The sequence below is a fragment of the Amblyraja radiata genome, chromosome 15 (assembly GCF_010909765.2).
Source record: "Amblyraja radiata isolate CabotCenter1 chromosome 15, sAmbRad1.1.pri, whole genome shotgun sequence".
Lineage (NCBI taxonomy): Eukaryota > Metazoa > Chordata > Chondrichthyes > Rajiformes > Rajidae > Amblyraja > Amblyraja radiata.
In genome coordinates, this window is record NC_045970.1 from 40,631,288 (window position 1) to 40,654,919 (window position 23,632).

The following is a 23,632-nucleotide window of genomic DNA, read 5'->3' on the forward strand; positions in this document are numbered from 1 at the left end:
CCCCTCCCTCCTTCTCCAAACCCCCTTCTCCCTCACTCCTTCCCGGAGCGCTTCTCTCTCTCACTCCTCCCCCGGGCCCCTCTTCCTTCTTCCCCTCTCCCTCCTTTCCGAGCTCCTCTCCCCTCCCCGGTTCCCCTCTCCACCTCCCGCTCCCGCCTCCCCCGTCCACTCCCTCCACCCTTCTTCCTCTCCCCCTCCTTTCCGAGTTGCTCTCCTCTCCCCTCCCTCCTTCCCCGCTCCCCTCACACCTTCCCTTCCCCCCCTCACTTTCCTCTCCCCTGCTCCCTTCTTCCCCTCTCTCCGATCTCCTTTCCCCTCCTTTACGATCTCCTCTTTCCTCCCTCCTTACTGCTCCCTCCTCGCACTCTCCCCTCCCCGTTCTTATCTCCTTACCCTCTCCCTTCTCCCCTCCCTCTGTCCTCGCTCGGACCAAGTGTCTGAATGCTCCCAACCCCCTACTGCCGCGAATACCCCCTAAACTGCGCCCCGCCGCGTAATCCTCAGCCCCCGCCTCCCCTTGTCATGTAACGCACTCTCCCGCTCTCGATTACTCTCTTGATCCCCCCCCCCCCCCCATCTCTCTCTCTCTCTCTCTCTCTAACGTCACATGTCATTCTCTCTACTTCTCCCTCTCTCTCTTCATTCCCCTTCCCTCTCTACCTTTCTTCCTTGCCCACTCCTCCAATGGGCACCGCCAACGAGTCGGGGATACAGCTGGGTTTACATTGTGGGAGCCTCGTAACCAACTTATTTCTGTGTCTGATTCCTAATTCTGTAGCAATTAGTTAAAGCCCGCTGACCAGTTGTGTCGAGGCGAGGACTCTCAATCTAAAACGAGTCATCCAATTTAACAACGTCAAACTCAAGTATTAACTCAATTTGAAGCCGGGTTATACACAACCACCCTCCATCCACCCACCAATCCATGGGTAATCTGCCTACGTGAAATTGATTGTAGTTCTGAGAAAATGTCATTGACCTGGTAATTAAATTGAACACATAATTAGAGAGAGAAAAAACAAGTTCATGCAGGTCTGTAGTGTTCCGTTGCCGAGGTAGGATTAGGGTTGTGTGGGTCGGTTCAAGAACGTGATGGTTGACTGATTCAGGGGGATGGATGCCGAATCGGCGGCGCCGGAACGGCAGCGCCGAAAAGTACCCGACCCCCGTACACAACATTTCTCCCGTCCCTCCCATTTCTTCATTCTGTCACATTCCATCCAGGTCCTTTACCCCCGATCCCTCTTCCCGACAGCATTAGGCTGTTAAACACTACAACCAAATAATTTCCGAACTACATAGACTATTATTATTATTATTGCACTGTTATTGTTTGTTTGTTTTTATGTGTACGCGTGTGTGTGTGTGTGTGTGTGTGTGTGTGTGTGTGTGTGTGTGTGTGTGTGTGTGTGTGTGTGTGTGTGTGTGTGTGTGTGTGTGTGTGCGTGCGTGTGTGCGTGTGTGCGTGTGTACGTATATATATATATGGTCAAGCTGGGATCTAAAGCAGCTGGGAAGATGGGCAAAGGAATAGCTGGAATTTAACTCAGACAAGTGCAACGTTTTGCATTTTGGGAAGTCAAACACAGATAAGATTTGTAAAGTGTTTGACAGTGCCCTGGGGAGTGTGGTTAAACACAAGCACATATTTCCTTGAAAATATATATGTATATGAAAATATTCGCACATTGAACTTTTTCCCCCTTGTTTATTATATTGTCTATAGTGTATTATGGTTATAAATTCTGTTGTGCTGTGGCGTGTAAGAATGTCATTGTTCTATCTGGGACATGTGACAATAAGGTACTCTTGGCTCTGGCACATTCAATACCAATGAACAAACACAACCTGATGCAACACATTCCACAATGATAAAACTTGGTAAACAAACGAAGAATATGGGAGGACAAGTTGAAACCTAGCTTGCATCACAGACCAGTGAGCATCTATCAACGTTGAGGAGAGAAGGGCGGTTATTGTTGGATCGTGAGAGCCTCAAATTAAGTCAGCCGCAAAGCTGACGTTTGCAAAATAATTAATTACAGGGTTGTTGAGGCACAACACAAGGGGCCCAACATTTTAATTATCATATGTACCCACAACGAAACAATGGAATTATTTGTTGCTGCAACTTTACAAGCCTGTAAGCTCAATAACACAAAGATATATACAGTATATATATATATATTTTATTGTACAGCACGGAAACAGACCTTTCGACATACCCTGTCAATGCTGACCAAATTAGCATTCTGCGCTAGTCCCAATTGCCTGCATTTGATCTATATCCCTCTAAACCTTTCCTGTCCAAATGGATTTTAAACATTGTAATTGTATCCACTTCTATAGCTTCCTCTGACATCTCATTCCAGATACGGACAACCCTGTAAGTGAAAAGGTTGCCTCTGATATCCATAAACTCTCTGCCCTCTCACCTTAACCATATGCCCTCTAGCTATAGAATGCTCTACCCTGGGGAAAAGACTGTGAGTGCTCACTTTGTCCAGGCCCCTTGTGATCTTGTACACCTCAATAAGGTCACTCCTCCGCCTCCTATTCTCCAGGGAGAAAAAAAAGTCCCAGCCTATCCAACCTCAAACCCACAAGCGCATTTAACAGTGGAGGTCACATTGGAGTTAAGAGTGGGATGTTGTTCCAGTTGTTGGCTGAATGATGATTTAATTTGTTTTAATTTAAATGATAATTTGTTTAAATTGGTTTTATAATGACCTAGGCATTTTCCGAGTTACAATTTGCATTCAATTTGAATTACCTTTCAAGGACTCTCCAAAGAATTCTCTTGCAGCAGAACAAAGTCATGGTGATGACGAAAGACACACAGTGCTGGAGTAACTCAGCGGATCAGGCAGCATCTTTGGAGAAAAAGGATGGGTGACACTTCGGGTCGGGACCCTCCCGTTTTGCACACGGTCATGGTGATGTTGAGAAGAGCAACACAAGAGGTTGGGGCAGGAGTTGTCCATCTGCCATCAAGCATGACCTCTACACATTCCTGTCCCTTCCCTGATAAGAGAAAGTCAAGAATGCTTCACCATCACGTGTATCAGCACCTCTTACCTGCCAGGCTTTGTTCTGCCCCACTTCTTTTCCACCTCTCTTCCTCCCCCGCCCCACAAACAGTCTGAAGAAGGGTCCCGACCCAAAACATCACCCATCCATGTTCTCCAGAGATGCTGCCTGATCCGCTGAGTTACTCCAGCACACTGTGTCTTAAACGAGCATCACACAGACCAGACTCCCCACCATTGACTCCATCTACACCACGCTGCCTCGGGAAAATCACCCAATACAATAAAATACGTCCCACCCCGGTACAGAAGTTTGACAGCGGGCATCGCCAGACTGGAACAGCTTCTTCCCCTCTGTGTTCAGGCTTCCGAACAGTCCTTGCATAAGCTAAGGTACTGTCCGATTCACGTCCACCCCATTGCGGACATTGGACTTTGTCTCTGGAACTGATGTGCTGCAATGCTGAGAACTATACTCTATACTCCGTATCTTCCCCTTTGCTCTATCTATTGTACTTGAGTTTCAGTTGATGGTGTTTATGGGTCAATATATTTATGTATCTGATCTGTTTGGCCAGCAGGCAAAACAAAGTTTTTCACTGTGTCTCGTTACATGTGACAATAATACACCTAAACATTTGAACTTAAAATGTTAATTGATGTTAAAATGAGGTTGATTGAAAAATAAATCAATCTGAAGATATTTCTGTGAGGCTGATTCTCTGAGGCAAATTAGTGAATAGTGCGGGGACTGTGGCCATTACAGTTTGCATATTGTTCATTTAAATTAGACTTGAGCAACTGTATCGCCAAATGCACATTTACACATGCAAGGCAAATGAGTTGGGACACCTGGTGCACTATGTATTCCAAGGCATTGCCTTCAGGCAAGTCCACAACACAGGAAGAGGCCATTCAGCCCATCAGACCTGTTCTAAATACAAGTATCGCTCAGATCCAGACCCAACAGAATCCCTGTATGTTGAGCAGCCATGCAGATGGAATGGGCTGGAGAAAGTGATTTTGTTCCCTGTGTTCCATCACACACTTTCAGGTCAGACACAGAGTGAAGCTCCCTCTACACAATCCAATCATACACCCCCAGGGTCAAACTGACCGCTCTGGGCCCGTCCTCTATTTTTCTCACCCTGACCCAGAGGAGGCTGGTGAACTTCTCCTGGGGAGAGAGGAATCACTGGGTCTCTGCTGGGGTTCTGAGTCTCCCGTTGGAGGAGGGCGGTCAGGCGCTGGTTTGCATCCGTACCCAGGTGGCGGCTCTCCGACTCAGGACCCTGCGGAGGTATATGTATTCCATGTACTCTGAGTGCCCGCCTAGATGCAGGGCCGGATTTACCTATAAACTAGACAAGCTTAAGCTTAGGGCCTCGAGGTCTAGGGGGGCCTCCGGCCAAGGCAGGACACCTACCGTTCAACTCCGGGCGGCCCCCCCTCTCTATCTCTCTCTCTCCATCTCCCCCCCGCTATCCGTGTCCGGGCCGCCGGGCTCCGCGCGCTCCTCATCCGCCGGCACGGCATGCCGCCTTGCACATGCGCATTGCTGCGGCCTGCACGTCCTCCCCCCTGCACGTGCGCACAACACGCAGCACATCATCGGCCGCCCTGTACATGCGCACTGCAACGGCAACTGATCGGCGCTGGGCACTTTCTCCCTCGCTTTGAATTGTGGGAGATTTGGCCTCCATGGCTGTCCGGCCGCTGCCTCGCCGCCAGCGCTAAAAACCAACGTGGGAGGGGGGGGGGGGGGGGGCTCACAAGTGGAACAGTTTAGGGCCTCTCTTCATCTAAATCCGGCCCAGCCTAGATGGCACCTGCTGGCGACGCACTTTTTCCACCAGGGACGCTGCCTCCAGGTGGACACACGGCTCCCGGTAGCGGGCATCAGTCGACGCGTGAGGCGGGAGCTTCCTGGCTTTTCATCGTGACCTACTTAAAGCCAGGTACTGCCTCAAAGGCACTATTAAACGTGTTACTTTTTTGTCTGTTTGTTTTGTTTATGGGTAAAACTATTTGCATTCTCAAAAAACGGGTCAGGCACAGACAGCGTACGTTCCTTTGCAACTCAACACTCACCGATCAATAACACCCGCTAATTTCCATACATTGAGAAAACTTAATAGTAAATGATTTTTATTGTTTGGTTTGTTAACGACAGAGTTTGTTAAAAGGCCTGGATGGCACATTGTGGTCTTTGCCCATTGTCCAGGCAACCCTCCATTGTAGACTCTGGTTTCAAGGTGACGTTCCCTTTCCCAAGGGCAGCAATGAGTCAAGTATTGGATTCGCCGAACCATTGACTAGAGAAGGATGAACAGCAGGAGCAGGTGGGCTAAAGGGCCTGTTTTCTGTGCTGTACACTCCTCCCACAAAGATAATTGTTATCTCTCGCCCCTTTCCCTTTCGTACTTCATCGCTATTTGTCTGCCTTGGAATCCCTCACACTCATCACTCCCTCCCTCCCTCTCACACTCCCTCTCACACTCCCTCCCCTCCCCCAATCTCCAATGGCAGGACTTCCTGGCACAGAAGGGAGAGGAGGACAGATCAGACCGGGGAGCTGATCACTTGCATTGGGGGTGTGGGTGGTGGTTGTGAGTGGGGGGGTGAGTTCTGCCCCAACGCTGGGGTCTGCCCGCCCTCCCCCCTCAGGTCTGCCCCCCCTCCCCCAACATTAAGGGGGGGCCTGGCATCGATCCATCGCTGCAGCAGCAGGTTGAGTTGGTCCCGGTTGGTGATGCCCCGCAGGGACGCTGCCTCCTCACCCCCATCACCCCCCTCACCCGTCCTGTCCCAGTCGCCCCCCTTCCACGCTGCGCCGCTCTGCCCACTGGTGAAGAACTGTCCCACGCTGCGCCGTGCGAATGCCTGCGCGTGCTCCCAGCACATCTCCTCGAAGATCTTCTGCTCCAGGTGCAGGTAGTTGCCCCAGTAGCGGGCGTGGAGGTGGCTGGCGGGCCGGGAGCAGGCTCCGAGGGTACGGGCCAGGAAGGCCGCCAGGATCAGCAGCAACGCGGCGCTCCATCCCACAGCCTGTGGACACAGAGGCAACAGGCAGAGTGCTGCAGATCAGGAGAACCAGACCCAGGGGTCACCAGCCAGCTGCCCCGGTGACTGGCCCAACCTGACCCACCCTGACCCACCCACCTTCATAAGCCCAGCTTTGCAATGGCACCCTGCTCGAGATTATGCTCCTGAGACCTTACCAACATGGCGCTGACAATGAGACCTCAACAACATGATGCATAGCCCTGGACCCCCATCACCTGGTGCTGACCCCTTGGATCTCATCAACATGACGCTGCCCCCAGAGTCCTCATTAAAATGGCGCTGATCCCACATTCCTCATCAACGTGGCGCTGACCCCAGATATCTCATCAATACGGCTCAGCATTGTGTTAAAGGCAGGGCTGTAGTCTATGAATAGTTTCTGTGAAAGGAGCAGAATTCGGCCATTCAGCTCACCAGGTCTACTCCGCCATTCAATCCTGGCTGATCTAACTCTCCGCCTCAACTCCATTCTTCTGCCTTCTCCCCATAACCCCTGACACCCGTACTAATCAATAGTCTATCTATCTCTGCCTTAAAAATATCCACTGGCTTGTCCTCCACAGCCTTCCGTGGCAAGGACTTCCACAGATTCCCCACCCTCTGGCTTAAGTCACTTCTCATCTTCCTAAAGGAATGTGGCGTAGGTGTCTCACTTATCCAGGTGTTCTCTGGATGAGTGTGGGGTCAGGGACTTGGCCTTATCCATGGACCTGCTGTGGCGATAGACGAACTGCAGTTGGTCAATGCTGCTTAGTAGTTGGATAACTTAATATTAACTTAATAAACGTTATTCCCTTTATCCTGTATCTGTACGCTATGGACGGTTCGATTACAATCATGTATAGTGTTCCCGCTGGCTGGTAATGGGCGCAACAAAAATAGATTTTCACTGTATCTCGGTACACGTGACAATAAACTAAACTAAACTAAACCTAGATGGGCAGAACGGTCCGAAAGCTGCCGTTACCTGGGAGATGGTTCGCAGGTATCTATACATGGCCTTGGCGGGAAAGGGCGGGTGTCGGAGCAGGGCCGCGGGAGCGAGGTCTCTGCAAGGAACGCGGGCCAGGGCGGAGCGGATTTCGGCCTCCCGGTAGCCGCTCACGTTGGCGAAGCGGGCGGGCTCTACCGAGGCGGAGAAGGCGCAGACGACGCACTTGCCGTCCAGCAGAGCGACGATGATCCAAGCCGCGGGGGCGAGGGCGGCGCCCTGGAGCACGGAGAGAAGCAGGTACCTTAGCGCCTGCCCATCCCGTTCCCGTCCCCGTCCCCGGTTGCCCTCCGGCCGCCGAGCCTCCAGCAGTAGCAGCGCCCAGCGCCCGTTCACCATCACCCCGCACAGGAAGAGAGCGACTGGCGGCAGGAGCAGGACGCCGAGCCCGTAGAGCGTGTTGTAGAACGGCAGGCACGGGCAGCTGAATCGGTAGGAGCCGTAGAGCCGGACACCGGCCAGGGCCAAGAGAGCGCTCACCCCGTTCATCAGCGACTCCGGGTTCGACTGCAAGTGGCGGAACGCGGCGAAAAAGCGATCCATGGTCCCCTCCGCACTCAGCCGGCCTCACCGACCCTTCACTGTCCTGAGTTACAGACCTAACACTGTCCGGTTACCGACGCAGCACCGTCCGGTCCGGCGCTGAGGAGTTACCGAGCTGGTGCTGTCTGACCTGGCGCTGTCTATAGTCATCAACCCAGCACTGTCCGGTTTTCGACCGAGCAGTGTCCGGTCCGGTGCTGAGGAGTTACCGAGCAGACTGTGTCTGGAGTCACAGACCAGGCGCTGTCCGCCGCACGAATGGAGCTGAAATTCCCGCACGCAATCGGCAGCACCAGGTGTGTGTGTGGTCAGGTAGACCGGGTCCCCGCTGGTACAGAAATTTGTATTAAAGGGACCACTGTGTGCGTCTGCAGGAGGGGTGCATAGACTCTTGTATTACAAAGCGTAAGAGGCTGTGAAGTGGATTGGATACAAACAGGGAAGTAGGTGCAGGAGTAGGCCATTCGGCCCATTGAGCCAGCACCGCCATTCAATATGAACGTGACTGATCATAGAAACATAGAAACATAGAAATTAGGTGCAGGAGTAGGCCATTCGGCCCTTCGAGCCTGCACCGCCATTCAATATGATCATGGCTGATCATCCAACTCAGTGATCCAACACTGATCTAAAATCAGTACCTCTCTCCTGCTTTCCCCCCATAATCCCTGATTCTTTTAGCCCTAAGAGTTAAATCTAACTATCTAGAAAGGTTTAAATTAATATATTGGTCAGACGCAGGCAAGTGGAATTAGTGTGGATGGGGTATCTTGGTGGCCATGGGAGAATTGAGCCGAAGCACTTGTTTCGGTGCCGTATGACTCTAAAATGAGTTTAAAGTGAGAATCTCATGGCTCTGTTGTCGGTACATATGACAATTAAGCATTCTTGACTCTCAAAGTCATTCGCCGTGTAAACAAATTGTAGTTGACAGCAAGGGTTACTTTAATTTATTTTAATTCACTGTGAAAAAGACACAAAGTGCTGGAGTAACACGGCCGGTCAGGCAGCATTTCTGGAGAACATGGATAGGTGATTTTTAAGGTCGGGACCCTTCTTCAGGTTGATCGTGGTGGAGAGTGGGGGGGGGGGGGGGGCGGGTGAGCTGGAAGAGAGGAGTGGCACGACTGAAGAGTGATAGGTGGATACAGGTGAGGGGGGATTTGATAGATGCGTGGTTGGACAAATGCCAGAGATGGAAAGACAACATGAAGACACAAGGAAATGCAGCTGCTGGTTTATAAAAAATACACAAAGTGATGGCGTAACTCAGTGGGACAGGCAGCAGCTCTGGAGAATGTGGATTTGGGTCACGACCCCTCTTCAGGCTGATTGACCTTTGCGGGACCCTTCTTCAGAAAGGTGTGAGATAAGAATAGAATATTTGTGAATTATGAAGCAAGAGGAAAGATTAGGAGGGAAGGAGAAATGGCTGTGACCCCAGTCCACCACACAGACCAGATTCCCCGCCATTCATTCCATCTACACTTAACAATGCCTCAGAAAAGCAACTGACAATCAAAGACGTGTCCCACCCCAGTCATTCATTCTTCTCCTCTCTCCTGTCAGGCAGAATGTACAAAGGCTTGAAATCTCGTCCCACCAGGTTCAGAAACACCCTCTTCAATTCTGTTATCAAACCACTAAACAATTCTCCCATAAGGGTAAAGGTATAGTACAAATCCTCCAACCTTCTTCATTGCAGATTTAACACTTTTTCTCTGCAACTGTAACACTGTAAAACTACATTCTGAACTCTGTCAGTTTTCTCCTTGCACTACCTGTTGTACTTGCCTACAGCTTGATTGCACTCATGTAAAGTATAATTTCATTGGATAGCACACAAACAAAGCCCATCATTGTACCTCGGTACATGTGACAGTAATACACTAAAACAATATTCCACCTCACATTCATTCCAGCACTAGCTCCAGCTCACACGGAAAAACGAATGCTGGATGAACTTAGTAGGCTGAGCAGCGTCTGTGGGGAAAAGAGGCCGTCCAATGTTAGTCCTGATGCAGGGTCTGCACTGGAAACGGGCAGAATTCTTCTCCCCCACAAACGCTGACCCAGCAGGTACTTCTTTTGCCCTGGATTCAGCATCTTACTTGAAATTACTTGAAAGACTTGTCCCACCCGGTCATTCCCCGGCATTCGGGTCGAAGGTTACTTGAAGCGTATTACTTGAAATGGGAGAATTCAATGTTCATATCGCTGGATCTACCCAAGCAGAATAAGTGGTTCAACATTGTTGGATAAGCAACAGAGTTCTGGTGAAGAACCTTCGACCTGAATGCCTGTTTCTCTCTCATATAGCCCTGGGCATCCCCAGTACATTTCAGCATTCCAGGATCTTTCTAAAGGACAAGAATATCTACAGATAGACCAAGACACTCTAGAAAAGACACCTAATCAAACTTATAGATAATACGGCCACACTTTTCAGTTTGTACATAAGTAGGTATACAGTTGTTGATTAAGGCAGCCTCCTCCTCCTCTCTGCTCTCAAAGCAATGAAGACTCTTTCTGGCTGTTGAGAGAAAATGCAACAACTTAAGAATCGGAAGGACATGTAGCCGAGGCATCTAGAATCAAGAATCATTATATACAGAATAACCACGGGTCAGGCAGCATTTCTGGAAGACATGGGCAGCATGCTCCCCTTATACAGACTGATAGAGGGGAGGAAATTACTTTTGATGCTGGGTCAATTATGATGTCTGAAGAAGTGTCCTGACCCAAAACGTCTCCTATTAGTGTCCTCCAGAGATGCTGCCTGGCCCACTGAGTTACTCCAGCAACTTGTGTCTTTAAAAAAAAATAAACCAGCAACTGCAGTTCCTTGTGTTTATCTTTAACATAATTGTTTCAAACGACATCATAATTATTTAATTGTCAGGCTTACATCAGAACTTTTAATGTGGTTTGTCAAACTACCACAGTAACTTATGCCTCAAGATTCTGCGATTTGCTTATTCAGATTTAATATCCTGGTTTAAGATCACTTTCTACACAATCACTTTCTATACAAAATGTTGTCATATTAAACTCTCCATAACTATCAGGTTAATATATATATATTTCCAATTGCACAATATCAGATCTGAAACATTAGTTCTTTAAAATACTGATGTAGAAAACTATCTCCAATATTCGCTCTGTTTGTGTCCAAACTATTTCTGCTCAATTGCTTTGCCCAGTCTATGGGTAGATTGAAGTCCCTCTCCTTTGTGCTCACATGTCTCACCCTCATCTCTAACCTCCGGTTCAGCACTTTGTTCCACATCACCGTTGAATTTCTCCCATCAATGTTTCTTACCTCTATCTGTTTCTCAGCTCCACCCAAATTGTCCCATCTCCTTGATTTCCTGAGTTTTAATCCTTTCTCTTCCTACATTTATCCCATGTTTACTTTTACTCCGTCCGACAGTATCCGGGATTATTCAATCCCCAACTACAGTCACTAGGGGCCCATCATTGTAACGCCCATAACACCATTCCCACATGTACCTTCATTTACAAAGAACTCTGCCAACAGGTAGGACATCCTGACTCCCAGGGGACAGTGCAGAAAATCAAAATTCTTCTTCCAGAAATATCTGTTGCCTTCCGGATGCCACTGGGTGCCGTAAATTGGATAGCGGATCGCTGCAGGTTGGATGAAAAGAGCTCAGTACAAATACTCTATGCCCTACTCCCAATTCCGATGTCTCCGCCGCATTTGCACCCGACGAGGTGTTCCATACCAGGATATTTGAGATGTCCTCGTTCTTTAGGGAACTGGGGTTTCCCTCTTCCATCATAGATGAGGCCCTCTCTAGGATCTCCTCACTATCCCGCAGCTCTGCTCTTGCTCCCCCAATTGCAATAGGGACAGAGTTCTCCCCAGTCCTCACCTTTCACCCCATCAGCCGTCGCATACAACACATAATTCTCCGACATTTTCACCACTTCCAACGAGATCCCACCGTTGGCCACATCTTTCCATCTCCACCCCTTTCCACAGAGACCATTCCCTTCATAACTCTTCCCTTCCCACCCAAACCACCCCCTCCCAAGTGCTTTTCCCTGTAACCCAGGAGGTGCAACCCCTATCCCTATACATCCTCCCTCGACTCTGACAGTCTTTTCAGGTGAGGCACAGGTTCACTTGCACCTCCTCCAACTCATCTACTGTATCCGCTGTCCCAGGTGTGGAATCCTATATAATCGGCGGGACCGAGCGCAGACTCAGCGATCGTTTCACTGAACACCTCAGCTCGATCTGCCTAAACCCACCAAATCTCCCGGTTGCTAAACACTCCCATTCCCACAATGAGCATTCTGTCCTGGGCCTCCTCCACTGTCAGAGTGAGCCCAGCGCAAATAGGAGGAGCATGTGCTCATGTGTCGCTTGGGCAGCTTACATCCGTGGTATAAATTTTGATTTCTCTAACGTTAAGTAACCCTTGCTTTCCCTCTCTCGCCATCCCCCCCTCTTCCTAATTCTCTAACCAGTCTAACTGACCCCCGGATTATTTTTCCTCTGTATGCTTCTTTGTCAGCTTCCCCTAGCTAACAATGATATATTCCACATTGTCCTTGAATGTTTCCTCTTTTGATGCCTCATTTTCACACCTTCCCGTTCCTTATCTCCGTGTCTCCCTCTCCCCTGACTCAGTCTGGAGAAGGGCCTCGACCCAAAACGTCAACTATTCCTCTATCCAGAGATGCTGCCTGTCCCGCTGAGTTACTCCAGCATTTCGTGTCTATCTTCAGTAGTGGAGGGCTTGATCTCGCCAACAACATCGTTAGTGAGCAAAGGGCGATAAGTTAGAATGGATGCAGAGAAGATATCCAAGGCTGCTGCCAGGACTTTAGGACCTGAGCCACAGTGAGAGGTTGGGCAGTCTGGGACTTTATTCCTTGGAGCACAGGAGGCCAGATTCTCCCTACCTTCCATGGTGGAGACGAAGGTGATTCCTTGTGGGTCGGTGTTGGTGGAGACGACCCTGTAGAAGGAGCGCAGCTTCTCGTTCGCCTCGAAGTCCTAAAGCCAACGGCCTTGGTTAGTTACTGGGGAGACGGAGCCGTGACTCACTCCCCCCCCCCCCCCACCCCACCCCCCTCCCCCCACGCCATCTACCCCACCCCCTCCCCACAGCGTGTTATGAACCATCCCTTCCCTCCTTCCGAACCCTCTACTCCCCCCATTCTTCAACCCATGTTTCATTTTGTCTTCCCCTCTGTCAGCGCAAAACTCAACCCTTATGACCACAAACGTGGAGAGGATTTTTCGACTGGTGGGAGGGTCCAGAACCAGAGGGCACAGCTTCAGAATAAAATGATGTACGTTTACAAAGGAGACGAGAATGAATTTCTTCATCAGAAGGTGATGAATCTGATGAATCCATTGCCGCAGGCGGCTATAGAGGCAGTCAATTGATTATTTTTAAAGGTGGAGATTGACAGATTCTTGATTAGCAAGGGAGTCAAAGGTTATAGGGAGAAGGCAGGAGAATAGGATTGTGAGGGAAAGATAGATCAGCCATGATTAAATAGCAGAGTAGACTTGATGGGCCAAATTGTCTAATTATGAACTGTGATACACCAGTTCCAGAGTCAAAGTCCAATGCCTGCAATGTGAATCGGACAGTAACCTGGCTTATGGAAGCACCGTTCAGAAGCCTGAACACAAGGGAAGAAGCTGTTCCCAAGGTTTACTCAATAGCAGCCACTAATGTAAATGAGTAGTTTTTATGAACTGTTTCAAAATATAAACTAGCAGTGATCAGATTTGCAGAGAAAATTTGTCTAGCTGAACAATGGCCACCGTCTGAAGATAGTTGCCGTGAGCTCAGTTCACCGAGCCAGTCAGACAGAGGTCGATGAACCCAACACGACCATAAACACCCGTCCAGTGACCCCGACGGCCCTTTCTGGTGAGGCAGGCTGATGGGTTAGAGGGGAGAAAGCTGGGATAAAGAGGTGCGGCAGGGTCTTACCCCCCCCCCCCCCCCCTCCACAGTAGCCAGATAACCCCGCTCCCCCTCACCGCAGCCAGGCACCCCCACTCGACAACACCCTCCCACTACTCCCCACTGCCACCCGCACCACCACTACCCGCTCCACCCTCCACACCTTTGCCGCACCCTCAGCCATATATCCCGTCCCCGCCCGCTACCCCCGCTGCTCGCCGCCCCATCTTACGTCCAGGGTGATGCTGTACTTGTGGAAGTGTCCGGTCAGAGAGTTTTCCCCTAAAGCTCTCATCATCTCCGGCGGGAAATCACGGAACATTCGGCAGCTTTTTATTTCTGAAAACCAACGAGATGGAGTCAGGGTGGGTGAGGGGGTGGGGGAGTGGGGGTGGGGGGGGGGGGGGGGGGGTGGGGGGGGGGGGGGGGTGGCGGGGGAGATGGGACAGCGGGGAGGACAGGATACCTAGCGACTGCCGTGGAGGGGATTCCATCCCATCCCCTCCCCACCCCCGGGCGATCCGAGCCCACGCCCCCACCCAGTCCCACCCCGCCCCGTACCGGGGGTGAAGTGGAGCGGCAGCGCCGCGTTGCCGCTATCCGTGAGGCGGAGCAGGTTGTGACCGGCGGTGAGCGCCGTCAGAAGCTGGTGGCCCAGACACGTGCCCCACACCGGGAAATAGTCGCCCCGGTCACCGGCCTGTGGAGAGAGAGAGAGAGAGAGAAAGGGGGGTGTAAACATTGGGGGGGAGGGCGCCGCACTGTGGGGGGGAGGGGGGGGCTGTACTGAGGGAGCGCCGCACTCCCTATCTCTAGGTTTGGACATGGTTATCACGGACACAACCTGTCACCACTGACCTGGATCGCCAGCCTGTAGAAGATTCCGGAAACCCGGGCGAACTCCGAGCTCTGGATGTCCACGGCTCCCCCGGGGAGCAGGATGCTGGGGGAGAGGTGACGGTCAGTGAGCAAACGGTCCCATACGCAGAGCAGTGGCAGAGCAGCAGGCACCGGCCTTCAGCGTCCTGGCTCAAACACCCTGTACATCCGGAATGTAGTGTATCGCCCCAACCTTTATACTCAAGTCCCTGACGGGTGAAGGGCCGCGTGAACAAAGATACCTCCACCACCTCGCCTACCCGTGAAGCCACTCTCTGGGAAACTTGGAAGAACATGTATGAAATAAAAATAATAGCTCAGGGTCAACAGATGCCTCTCACAAGGCACTCGATGGCCTATCCTCACGCCAAGCAGACCACAGGATTACCGGTTGCCAAGTGTGATTCCTCGGTGACCGTTGGGTGTTTAAAAGAAGGAGATTTATTTGTCAAGAGTCTTTTCACAGATCCTTCATTTCTTCTTATTAAGCATCAATGATGCCAGAGAAAAGGTCGAGAGCTTCGAGTTACAAGTGGTGAATATCATCAAACATTTGTCTTGGGTCAACAGCCAAAAAGGTAACTCACCGCCTCACTCCAACACACACACACACACACACACACACACACACACACACACACACACACACACACACACACACACACACACACACACACACACACACACACACACACACGCACGCACACACACGCACACACACACACACACACACCCGCTGTTATCAGACGACTGAATGGTCCTCCCATAAACTAGGGTGTAGCCCCGATCTTCCAACCTACCTCATTGGTGACATTGGAGTTTTCATCTGCAACTGTAAAGCTGTAAATGCTGTAACACTGTATTCTGCTGTAACACTGTATTTTTACTTTTACTGAGAGGGGAGAGCAGTGTCCCTGAGAGGGGACAATAAATTGAGAGCAAAACTGATGATCAAATACCTACCCATTTATTGAATAAAATATCCGTTCATATTCAGACTCACTGAGGTACAATCTGGGGAGAACAAGGAACCTCGATGAAACAGTCAGCCCCGTGAATAGCCCCCAATGTTATTTGTTTCCTGGTCCTGATTGCCATTGCAACCCAACTATAACTTATCTCCATAACCCGCTCCAACCTCTGTCCACATCCCCAACCCTGTTGCCCCAACCCATTTCCAACTCAACCCTTATGACCCCAAACTTACTCCCAACATAATCAGCCCTATCCCACATCCCCTACTCTGTTACCCTCCCACAATTCCAGTCTCATCCCCATTCTTAGCCCAATAATATCCCTTCCCCAAATTCCTCCCTGCCAATGTAACATTTCTAAAACACAAAAGTTGGCATAACTGAATTTTCCATCTCCTCATCTTCCATAGAGCATCTCATCCACCACAGGAACAGGCCCTTCAGCCCGCTAAGTCCGTGCACAACATGACCCCAAGACCAACTCTTATGTGCCTCCATTTTTAGCACTGAGGGTGGTGAGGTTTTGACATGCACTGACGGGTAGGTGGTAGAGGCAGATACAATAGGGACATTTAAGACGTTTTGGGTAGACACGTGGATTTGGAGGGAATGGAGGGAGATGGATCAAGTGCAAACAGATACAAATTGGTCTGGGCACAATGTTTGACACAGATATTGGGGGCCGATGAGCCTGTTCTAATGCTGTACTGTGCTATACTGTATGCCCTCTAGTCTTTGACATTTCCACATTTGGAAAAAGGTTGAGACTGTCCACCCTATCTGCACCCTATGTAGTCCCGCTACACCCTTTAACCTCTGATCCTGCACTCCATGTGGTCAGCCGGGTCAGGCCCACCTGCCCGGTCAGCAGGACAGTATTGGCATCCCCACCTGACAGGTGTCACCCGGCAGCCAGCCGACTCCAGGTGCTTCACGTTGGGAGCTGCTATGTACATCTTTGCTCTAAACGTCAGTTCCTCGCGGGCAAGCTGCACCAAGATACCTGATGGAACAGAGGAGAGAACAGCTGGACCATCAACAGTCAGAGCCTATTCCCCAGATTGGAAACATCGAATGCTATCTGCACCCCATTTGCTCCACGTATTGCTGTTGAGTTTGACTTGGTTGTATACGTGCATAGTATAATCTGATCTGGTTTGGGTTGCGTGCACGACAATGTGCCTCAGTACACGTCATAATAATAAACAGAAACCTGAACCGACAGGAAGCCGTACAGGCTTTGGAGAGGTTGTCGAGGAGATCGATCTGGATGCTAATTAAAATTACCCGATCATATCTACTTCCATCGCCACCTCTAGCAGTGCGTTCCAGGCATTATCTACCCTCTGTGTTAAAAAAAAAACTTGCCCTGCGCATCTCCTTTAAAATGTTCCCCTTTCACCTTAAACCGATGCCCTCTAAGGGGGGATCTTATAGAAACTTACAACATTCTTAAGGGGTTGGACAGGCTAGATGCAGGAAGATTATTCCCGAGGTTGGGGAAGTCCAGAACTAGGGGTCACAGTTTAAGGACAAGAGGGAAGTCTTTTAGGACCGAGATGAAAAAATCATTTTTTACACAGAGAGTGGTGAATCTGTGGAATTCTCTGCCACAGAAGGTAGTTGAGGCCAGTTCATTGGCTATATTTAAGAGGGAGTTAGATGTGGCCCTTGTGGCTAAAGGGATCAGGGGGTATGGAGAGAAGGCAAGGATGGGATACTGAGTTGGATGGTCAGCTATGATCATTTCGAATGGCGGTGTAGGCTCGAAGGGCCGAATAGCCTACTCCTGCACCTATTTTCTATGTTTCTATGTTTCTAACATTAAGGTGAGAGGGGCAAGGTTTAAAGGAGATGTGTGGTGCAAGCTTTTTTTGCCATCTTATCTACTTGCGTTGTTACTTTCAGGAGACCATGGGACTTCCACCCCAAGATCTTTCTGTACCAAGGGTCCTGCCATTTACCACTGGCCGCAGCGAGCGCAAACCGCCAAGACGCCAACTCCACTCACCTATCACGGGTCGATCATTCAGGATTCTGCGTCTGTGGAAATGATAGGGATGAGAGTGAGTCTGGTGACGGAGAGAGTCACAGAGACATAAAGTGCTGGAGTATGTGAGGTGATAGGGAGATCGGGTTGTGAACAGGAGTAAGACACCGGGGGCGGCAAATGTCATCTGATCTATTTCCTTCTGGGGAGACGGTCTCGACAGTAAGGCCAGTGGGGACTGCGCGCTTTTTATTGGCACTAGACCACATCAGGGTGGCGGTTGGGACTCTACACGGAACCTCTCCATAGACGCTGCCCGCCCGGTTGAGTTCCTCCAGCACGTTGTGTCCTGAGAAAGAATCGGCCGAACGGGTTCCAACCTTCCGAACTGCCTTCCGACGGCTAGTTCGTGCCATCGTCTTCAAATGGGCCGAGACATCGGGTTGATGACAGTCGCCCAGTCCCCGCACCCCCAGCTCACCGACCGGCCACGGGAATACGTCCGTCAGAGCAACTGGCCCGGCCCTAACACATCCCCACACACGCCCACCTTCCCGGGAGTCCTGAGGCCGTTTCACCCGCAGCTGAAGTCCTTTAGACTTTAGAAATACAGTGCGGAAACAAGCCCTTCGGCCCTCCGAGTCTATGCCGACCCGTGCACACTAGGAAGTATTTACAATTAACAAAAGCCAATTAAACTACAAACCTGCTCGTCGTTGGAGTGTGGGAGGAAACCGGAGCACCCGGCGAAATCCCACGCTCAGTGAGAAGGTACAAACTCCGTACTGACAACACCTGCAATCAGGATCGAAACCGGGTTTCTGGCAGCTCTCCCACTGCGCCACCGTGCTGACCCGGGCAGCGAGTAAACAGAACCCCCCTCCTGCAGCCCTTTCTCCCCTCGGTGCCCGAGGGCAGTGCCTTGGCGCGGATGGCATCGACCATCCCAGCCCGGCCCGGCCCGGATCGCCCTCTCTGCCACCGCTCACCTGTTTTGTCCGCTCATGGCTGCGACAGTCTTTGGGATGTCCCGTTCCGAATGGTCTGGGCAGAAGGAAGAGGCTGCTTAAATATCGCCAGAACAACGGCACACCCAGTACAGAGCTTCTTGCGTAACTCAGCGAAAGAAACAAAATTAACTCTTGCTGCCTCCAGCTCACAGCCGGAACCTAGAGTGAGAAGCCGGAGCGAGAAAAAAGACCTGTTTGCAAGAGTGTCATTGGTTTAAAAAGCCTACAAAGAGCAACAAACACAGATTAATTTGTAGATTAATTGGCCTCTGTAAATTGCCCCTGGAGCAGAGGGAGTAGATGTGAAAGTGGGAGGATGGTACTGCAGATGCTGGTTTAAAACGAAGTTAGACACAGAATGCTGGAGTAACTCACCGGGACAGGCAGTATCTCTGGAGAGAAGGAATGGGTGACGTTTCGGGTCGAGACCCTTCTTCAGACATTGCAGGGGTGAGCGCTTGTAGATTTCCACCATTCTGATTTAGTTTAGTTTAGTTTATTGCCACGTGTACCGAGATGCAGTGAAAAGCTTTTGTTGCGTGTTATCCAGTCAGCAGAAAGACAATACATGTCCGGCCTCCGTGCCGGTCCAATCTACCCCTTCAAGTAATCTATAGAAACATAGAAACATAGAAATTAGGTGCAGGAGTAGGCCATTCGGCCCTTCGAGCCTGCACCGCCATTCAATATGATCATGGCTGATCATCCAACTCAGTATCCCGTACCTGCCTTCCCTTCATACCCTCTGATCCCCTTAGCCACAAGGGCCACATCTAACTCCCTCTTAAATATAGCCAATGAACTGGCCTCGACTACCCTCTGTGGCAGGGAGTTCCAGAGATTCACCACTCTCCGTGTGAAAAAAGATTTCGGTTTTAAAGGATTTCCCCCTTATCCTTAAGCTGTGACCCCTTGTCCTGGACTTCCCCAACATCGGGAGCAAACTTCCTGCATCTAGCCTGTCCAACCCCTTAAGAATTTTGTAAGTTTCTATAAGATCCCCTCTCAATCTCCTAAATTCTAGAGAGTATAAACCAAGTCTATCCAGTCTTTCTTCATAAGACAGTCCTGACATCGCAGGAATCAGTCTGGTGAACCTTCTCTGCACTCCCTCTATGGCAATAATGTCCTTCCTCAGATTTGGAGACCAAAACTGTACGCAATACTCCAGGTGTGGTCTCACCAAGACCCTGTACAACTGCAGTAGAACCTCCCTGCTCCTATACTCAAATCCTTTTGCTATGAAAGCTAACATACCATTCGCTTTCTTCACTGCCTGCTGCACCTGCATGCCCACTTTCAATGACTGGTGTACCATGACACCCAGGTCTCGCTGCATCTCCCCTTTTCCTAGTCGGCCACCATTTAGATAATTGTCTGCTTTCCTGTTTTTGCCACCAAAATGGATAACCTCACATTTATCCACATTATACTGCATCTGCCAAACATTTGCCCACTCACCCAGCCTATCCAAGTCACCTTGCAGTCTCCTAGCATCCTCCTCACAGCTAACACTGCCCCCCAGCTTAGTGTCATCCGCAAACTTGGAGATATTGCCTTCAATTCCCTCATCCAGATCATTAATATATATTGTAAATAGCTGGGGTCCCAGCACTGAGCCTTGCGGTACCACACTAGTCACTGCCTGCCATTGTGAAAAGGACCCGTTTACTCCTACTCTTTGCTTCCTGTTTGCCAGCCAGTTCTCTATCCACATCAATACTGAACCCCCAATGCCGTGTGATTTAAGTTTGTAAGCTAATCTCTTATGTGGGACCTTGTCGAAAGCCTTCTGGAAGTCCAGATACACCACATCCACTGGTTCTCCCCTATCCACGCTACTAGTTACATCCTCGAAAAATTCTATAAGATTCGTCAGACATGATTTACCTTTTGTAAATCCATGCTGACTTTGTCCAATGATTTCACCACTTTCCAAATGTGCTGCTATCCCATCTTTAATAACTGACTCTAGCAGTTTCCCCACTACCGATGTTAGACTAACTGGTCTGTAATTCCCCGTTTTCTCTCTCCCTCCCTTCTAAGGTGGGGTTACGTTTGCTACCCGCCAATCCTCAGGAACTACTCCAGAATCTAAAGAGTTTTGAAAGATTATTACTAATGCATCCACTATTTCTGGAGCTACTTCCTTAAGTACTCTGGGATGCAGCCTATCTGGCCCTGGGGATTTATCGGCCTTTAATCCATTTAATTTACCCAACACCACTTCCCGGCTAACCTGGATTTCACTCAATTCCTCCAACTCCTTTGACCCTATAATGGATATAAATGGAGACCATATTCTAATGAATAATTCTGGTTTGTCAATTAAGACATATCTATTTATTTCCAAATGTAAGGTCTCCGACATCTCCATAATCCACATCTTGATTGTGGGGGTTGTTGGGTTTTTCCAAAATTTTAATATCACTTTTTTCCCAATTATTATACTGTAATCAAGGAAATTTCTTTGGTTTATTGCGAGTTTTAGGTAATGTTCTGATATGCCCAATATTATTAATTTAGGATCGGGATCCATTTGGATATTGACGACTACAGAGATTATTTTAAAAATATCCATCCAGTAATTTTTAATTTTTAATTTTAATTTTAATTTTTATACAGTTTACAATTAGCTACTTGGTATTGACATTTGTCACAGATAGGAGAGATATTAGGAAAAATTCTAATTAATTTTGTTTTAGAATAATGCAGTCTATGTAGTACTTTAAATTGTATTAAAGAATGTCTGGTATTTAACGAACATCGGTGTATATGTTGCAGGCTTTCGTCCCAAGTAACTTTCGCTATAGGTTGAGCTAATTCCTTTTCCCATGCTAGTCTGTATAATTCCGTCGACGGATTCTCATTGTCTAAAAATGTATTATAAATGTGAGATATTAATTTGACTGTGTTAGGGTATTTATTCAAACATGTATCTAGAATCTCTGGTTCTCTGGTTCTGTATTCTCGTGTATGTGTTTTAACATAATCTTTAAGTAGTAAATATCTAAAAAAAATATTTGAATCCGTAATTCTGTTGTAACTCCTGAAACGAGAGCAAAATACCATTTCTATAAAGATATTTCCCATATTTTCTATCTTTCCCTCTTAAACCCATTCTCCCGCCTTCTCCCAAGAACCTCTGACACCCGTACTAACTAAGAATCTATCTGTCTCTACCCTATTGACTTGCCTCCACAGCCTTCTGAACACACATCCTTGTGGGGCACAACCAACATCAAATTTCAAACCTCACAGACACACCACCCTCTTTGTTACCTGCCCTCGCGTTTTCCTTCCACTTGCATCCTCACTGATGTGCTGCTGCTGGCTTCCATCCAATCGCATTCTGTACATGTTCTTTCTTGACACTGACTCATTGCCCACATAATCATCTGCCGACCTTTATTTCGACATCGTGATTTCAAATTACCGGAATCCTTTCACAACCAACCTCTCATAACTAATTTTCAAAGTTTCCAGCTGCTTTGAAAGGGCACGAATGATGCCAGTTCCCAAGAAGTGTAATGAGGCATGCGCGAATGATGACAGACCGGTGGCACTAATATCTGGGGCGATCAAGTGTTTTGAGATGTTGGTGATTACACATATCAACTCCTTCTTCAACAAGAACCTGGATCCACTAGAATTTGCCCACTGCCACAATAGGCCCACAGGGGGTGTGATCTCGCTGGCTCTCCACTCTTCACTGGACCACTTGGACAATAAGAACGCATCAACTGTAGCTGGCATTCAACACCATTATCTCCAAACTTATCATCAAACTCAGAGAACTGGGTCTCTGTACATCTTTATGCAACTGGATCTTCAACTTCCTCACTGGCAGACCGCAATCTGGACCAATTGGCGACAACATTTCCTCACCGATTACTCACCACAGGGGCACCTCAAGGATCTTTGTTCAGTCATATACTCAACTTACACTATACCCATGACCGTGTAGCCAGTCTCATCTTTACATCTTTACATCTTTATATGGACACACTGATCTGTTTTGTAGTTAATGCCTACTTTGCTCTGTTATGCTGAAGCAAAGCAAGAATTTCATTGTCCTATCAAGGACACATGACAATAAACTTTCTTGAATCCTGAATCTTGAATCTAATGGTGAGTCAGAGGATAGGAGGGAGATTGATATTGTGATTCAATGGTGCCTGAACAACAATTTTGCTTTCAACATTAACTTTAGAAGGGGAAAGCCAATGAACCATGAACCTATCTTCATCGATGGGTTGGCGGTGGAGAGAGCCAACAGTGTCCAGTTTCTGCGAGAGCATATCTCTGAAGATCTGTGCTGAGCCCAGCACAGTGATGCAATCAGAAAGAAAGCTCGTCAATGCTTCTGCTTTCTTAGAGGATTGATGAAATTTGGTTTGTTCCCAAATACTCCATCAACCTTCCACATGTGTACGGTGAAGAGACACCGACTGGAAGCATCACAGACTGGATGGCTCTGTACCTCAAATGCCCAGCAATGAAGATTACAGAGAGAGGTGGACACTGCCCAGATCATCACAGGTATTGACCTCCCCACCATCGAAGAGATCTACAAGGGGCTCTGCTTTGATCTTCAATGGACAATCACCATGGCTGCTGTACGGACTTCAGTTTTGCGCTATTATGGCTACCAAACATTATTGATTATTAATTGATTGTATTATTGATTGTTATCCATGATATCTATCTTGTTATGTTGATGTGCCTCTAAAGCTGCAGCAAGAATTTAATTGTTCCATTACCAGTAAATATGACTAATAAACACGTTTGACAACAATATATTTTTATGAACACACACTGGGAATAATTTACAATTACAAATTTTGTAACATTGCTACTGTACATCTTTGGAGTGTAGGAGGAAACCGGTGCACCCGCGGCCACAGGGAGACGGTTCAAGCTCCATACAGAGAGCACCCGTCATCAGGATCAAACCTGGATCTCTGACGCTGTGAGGCAACAGCTTGACCACTGTGCCACTGTGACTCTGAGCCCGAGACAAGCCACCTTCTCGCACAGGGCACGGCAACTTCTGGCAGGATGAGTGGGTTGTGACTGTGGTGGATCCCGTCAACACTCGATGCTTCGGGTCAATGATTTGACCTCGGGGCAGGGAGAGGACACGGGTCATTTCACAGAGGCTATGATACGATACGATACGATACGATA

The 23,632-nt window shown here is 49.0% G+C and overlaps 2 protein-coding genes across 4 annotated transcripts; both read right to left on the reverse strand.

Moving 5' to 3' along the window:
- Nucleotides 1-5,568: 5,568 nt before the first annotated feature.
- On the reverse strand, nt 5,569-7,629 carry LOC116981282 (calcium homeostasis modulator protein 3-like). The gene is made up of 2 exons (XM_033034181.1): nt 7,063-7,629; nt 5,569-6,077 (listed from the first exon to the last, which is right to left on the reverse strand). The coding sequence occupies exons 1-2, from the start codon at nt 7,627-7,629 to the stop codon at nt 5,592-5,594; spliced, it is 1,053 nt and encodes a 350-aa protein (XP_032890072.1). The 3' UTR covers nt 5,569-5,591.
- Nucleotides 7,630-8,830: 1,201 nt separating this feature from the next.
- Nucleotides 8,831-18,564, reverse strand: LOC116981285 (gamma-glutamyl hydrolase-like). 3 transcript variants are annotated; one of them, XM_033034187.1, is made up of 10 exons: nt 18,422-18,563; nt 17,454-17,485; nt 16,334-16,445; nt 15,432-15,482; nt 14,448-14,532; nt 14,151-14,289; nt 13,822-13,928; nt 12,568-12,661; nt 11,143-11,280; nt 8,831-10,162 (listed from the first exon to the last, which is right to left on the reverse strand). In XM_033034187.1, exons 1-10 carry the CDS (start codon nt 18,436-18,438, stop codon nt 10,041-10,043), a joined length of 897 nt encoding a protein of 298 aa, XP_032890078.1. In that variant the 5' UTR covers nt 18,439-18,563; the 3' UTR covers nt 8,831-10,040. The 3 variants fall into 3 exon arrangements, with proteins under 3 accessions (XP_032890078.1, XP_032890079.1, XP_032890080.1); XM_033034188.1 differs by lacking the exon at nt 15,432-15,482 and having other exon boundaries at nt 18,422-18,564; XM_033034189.1 differs by lacking the exon at nt 17,454-17,485 and having other exon boundaries at nt 18,422-18,544.
- Nucleotides 18,565-23,632: the final 5,068 nt, after the last annotated feature.

Excerpts from the sequence above, each read along its gene's own strand:
- LOC116981282 (XM_033034181.1), bottom strand. The coding sequence starts at position 7,629 with ATGGATCGCTTTTTCGCCGCGTTCCGCCACTTGCAGTCGAACCCGGAG. Across the intron at positions 6,078-7,062 it reads ACCTGCGAACCATCTCCCAG|GCTGTGGGATGGAGCGCCGC; the intron begins GTAACGGCAGCT and ends CTGTGTCCACAG.
- LOC116981285 (XM_033034187.1), bottom strand. Across the intron at positions 14,533-15,431 it reads ATATTTTATTCAATAAATGG|CATCCTGCTCCCCGGGGGAG; the intron begins GTAGGTATTTGA and ends CCTCTCCCCCAG. Across the intron at positions 13,929-14,150 it reads GCCGCTCCACTTCACCCCCG|AAATAAAAAGCTGCCGAATG; the intron begins GTACGGGGCGGG and ends GTTGGTTTTCAG.